This window comes from Halyomorpha halys, unplaced genomic scaffold (genome assembly GCF_000696795.3).
Source record: "Halyomorpha halys isolate HHAL.00 unplaced genomic scaffold, Hhal_1.1 Scaffold226.1, whole genome shotgun sequence".
NCBI classification, from domain to species: Eukaryota; Metazoa; Arthropoda; class Insecta; order Hemiptera; family Pentatomidae; genus Halyomorpha; species Halyomorpha halys.
Window position 1 is genome coordinate 1473242 of NW_027115630.1, and position 4005 is coordinate 1477246.

General features: G+C 33.5%; 1 protein-coding gene across 1 annotated transcript in view; it reads right to left on the bottom strand.

Annotated features, from left to right (window-relative positions):
* Nucleotides 1-1964, bottom strand: part of LOC106679869 (vacuolar protein sorting-associated protein 37C) — a gene marked incomplete at its 5' end in the record, with an annotated part of 21420 nt that extends 19456 nt beyond the window's left edge. The window contains 1 exon segment of the mRNA XM_014419246.2: nucleotides 1882-1964. Within this exon segment, the coding sequence (XP_014274732.1) occupies nucleotides 1882-1964 (83 nt within the window).
* Between the last annotated feature and the right edge of the window lie 2041 nt (nucleotides 1965-4005).

The following is a 4005-nucleotide window of genomic DNA, read 5'->3' on the forward strand; positions in this document are numbered from 1 at the left end:
TTTTATTTATATCATTTTATCTTAACATAGTTTCATTTTGTATCTTTTTAGCCCTGATGAAGCCCTGCAAAGTGGGGCGAAACGTTGGAAAATAAAATAGTTGTAAACTATTTTTGTTTCACTTTTGACCGCAACCCTGACCATCTTCCGATATATCAATTTTTACGGTCAACTATATATACATATATATTGAAGTTTTTAATTTGAACCCAAGCTATCTCCTGCATATTTGAAACAAGTTTAAAAACGATTAAAATTCTTTTTATTTTATTTTAAATAATTTTTGATTATTACAATATATATATTATCTTTCAGTATTGTTTATTTGTTATTTTAAATAAAAAAGCAAGCTAACCAGTTTTCATTGTTTAAAATAAATACGCTGTTCAAACCAAGGAAGATGGCGGTGCGCGTCCTTCCGAAGTGTTCGTTGAATTGTTTGTGTTGAGATAGATTGAAATTTTTTCAACTTTTGTTGTTTCTATACAATAATTATAGAAAAAGAAGAAATAGAAGAACATAACAATTATCAATAAACTATTCACATCGTAAATCATAGCAAATAAAGCATAGCGAATGTACCACAATCGATTATTTCTGGATCGACCAGTGAACATTGAAGATAGAAGAGAGGAAACGGGCACTCTTGATTTGGTTAGCCTAGTGAGAGGACGTCGGTCTGCTAGAAGCTAGAAGCCATTGTTAGGAGTTGGACATAGCATCATCGACTAGAAGATAGCAGGGATCATCAAGGGAAATTGTGTAATTGGTTAGTTTTGTTTCTAACTGGAATTCATTGCATTTGTAAAATAGCTATTGCTTAAGTTTAAGTGTTATTAGTAGTATAATGTCGTCTGCTTCTGATTGCCTGGAAACCCGCCCTGAGAAAAGAGTCTATTATATTATAAAATTTAAATAAAATTCTATTATCTATTTAATATTAAAGGTTTTAATTTGAACCCAAGCTATCTTTTATATTTGAAATTATTTAAAACTATTAAAATTCGTTTTATTTTATTTTAGATAATTTTTGATTATTACAATATATATATATATGTTAAAGCCCAAAATTATTTTTTCTTTTCTTTAATTTAGTTTCATTTACTTCCAATTGGTTTTTACTTTTTGTTAATTATAAGTTTATTTTTTATTTATTTTAACCACAAATTGTTTGGAGTTTTAAATTTATGTTTAATTTATTACGTAAATACAGTTAAGAAAGTTTGTTATGGTAGTGCGTTTATAGGGTCTTTGTTGGTCACGTATACAACAACATTGCGAGCTGCAATAGAATTGGGGCCTGTATAGGCACTGATAAGGGAGTCGGCAGTCTACAGGTCCTATCAGCGCCAAATCTGCTAAAATAGCATCGTTTTTGTCACGCCTTATGCCAAACGTTGAAGGTCCCAAAGAAAGTAGTCGAAGGCTTCTTGCTACTGTTTCCTCTCCATTATGTAATATGCAGCCCGGATTTAGAAAGAAGCGATGGTTACCATATCATACAGGAGAAAATTGGTTTCAGTGTACCGTAGGGTTTCTTAAAGGACGGTTAGTGCTTTTCGAACTGTTTCCTACGAAGCGGTGTGCGCGATAGCCCAAATGCCGCCTGTGGAACTCCTTGTTGAAGAAAGAAGCAGGCACTAAGGACGACACTTACACTTTTCCAGAGAGGAAGAGCGGAAAATAACCATCAACAAGTGACAGCAACGTTGGGAGGCTGCAGATTCCAGAAGGTGGACTCGCAGGATAATACCCGATGTGGGCACGTGGGGATACCTTTTTTTTTACTGCAACCCTGACCATATTCTTATTTATCAACTTTTTTAGCTGATAAAAATGCAACACCAATATCATAACAATTTAAAAACACATATAACATACCTCAGATTGTTCTTCAATTTCTGCTGTTGCTAACCGCAAAACATCCAGTTTTGTATCTAATTTATTATGTCCCAAAAATGTAACTAAAATAAAACAATAAGGCATATATTAAAACTAACGGTGAAAAAAAAAAGTATTTAAAATTTTGTTATGTTTTGTGGTCATAAAACACAAATGATATTTGATAGTAAGTGAATATATTATGGTTAACAAATTCAGCTATAGTATCCTGGACCATTAGTATCCATCGTAACCACTGTACAAAAAACAAAGAGTGTCAGTGGCTCATTAGTGAAGGTCTCCTCTGCTCTAAACTTTAAGGCACCTGGCTTAAACACATCTTTTTTTTTTTCATTTCCTTCTAAATGAATAAATAAAATTAAAAATAAATGGAATTTGGTCCGGGTGCGGTCAATTAAAAATCAAATAGTAAATTGGTGTATTATTTTATTAGAGCCAATTGGTTGGATATTATAATTATTGGGCTCTAATAGTACACCAATTTACTATTTGAGTTTTAATTGACCGCACCCGGACCAAATTCCATTTATTGATACACACGGTCAATCAGCAATCTTCCAATAAATAAAATTGAATTCATGGAGGATGTTTTTTTTTCTCCAAACAACCATTCCTTTTTAGTTTTTCAAACTAGCGATTTCAAACCTTTTTATTTTTTTTAATCTACTTGATATATTTTAAGAATGCTCAAGGAAGGATCTGAATGCATTCTGCAGTTCAATTTGGAATATTTAATTGATCTCTATTATTTCAAAGTGCATCTATATCTTTATGCCAGTAGAATCTTAGCATAGTTGTCTGAACAATATTAACACCAAGCAAATTAGTAATGGCATAGACAACGTACTCAGGGATCCAAATCCAGACTGCCACTTTCTCAACATTCCTTACCTCATGTCATGGATCGCTTAAACACACAACACATCCAAACAAGAGAGATTATATACAAACTAAACAGATAGAATAAGATCTCTAACCAATAAGCAAATATGTTAGATCAGCAACTAAATAGCGAAGAAGAAAGTAACAATAATAGCATAGAAAACGAACAGGCCATAAGCACATCAAACATGACAAAAACAGTTATGGAGATAATAGAATTTGTAGAACAAAAAATAAAGTTTCAATGGTAAATTGATGGGTGTAGAAAAGCAATCAATCGTCAGCCACAACTGGTATATGGATGACCTTAGATATATAATAAATATATGCGAAAAACAAAGACCAGTTACAAAATATGGTTAAGCTGTTCCATCTTTTACTAGTGACATAGGAATGTCATTCAGCCACGATAAACGTGCAGTGCTCCATGTAACCAAGGTAAAGTGGTTAGTAAACAGAATATTCTGATTAGTGAAGAAGAATACATCAAGAAACTTGAGGCCAATAAATTATAAAGTTATTTGGGCATGCAACAGCACCTTAAAATTTCTCAAAAAGATATGCAACAAGAGCTTCTAACAATGCTCAAAATTAGGTTACGAAAAGTGCTCAAAACTCAACTCTCTGGGAAACAAAAAATCACGGCCATCAACACTTGGGCTATACCTGCTCTCAGTTATAGCTTCAGCATAGCGTAGTGGTCAAAAACCAGCCTACAGGATATAGATCCTCTTGTATGAATAACTCATACAGAAGAACAATTGCACCAACCTAGGCAAGGAAGAGGTGGTCTTCTAGACAACTAAGAAGCTTGCTGCAAGTATGAAGTGGCCCTACACCGATATTTTCTCACTAAAACAACTGTGGTTTACATCATTATTTCAAGGATAGATTCTGGTTTAACTACACTTATTCTCAGAAAAAGTGTTAAATCAACAATTGTGTCAGAAAATGAATGGTTGACAGAATGGAAGAACGAATCTCTGCATGGGAGATTTGTCGCATCATGACAGAGTAGACTGAACCGGTGGCACTGTAGGTAGTCATGAGTCTCAAATCCAAAATTCTCCTGTGCTCACCCCTTTCCAATTTCCTTCATCTGGAATACCTTTTTGCTAAGATTTTCATCATTTCATCTTTCTTACTCTTTGGTGTTATCTATCGCCCTCCTAAGTACCCTTTGACAAAATATTTCAGACCACCCTATATAACTAAGTACCT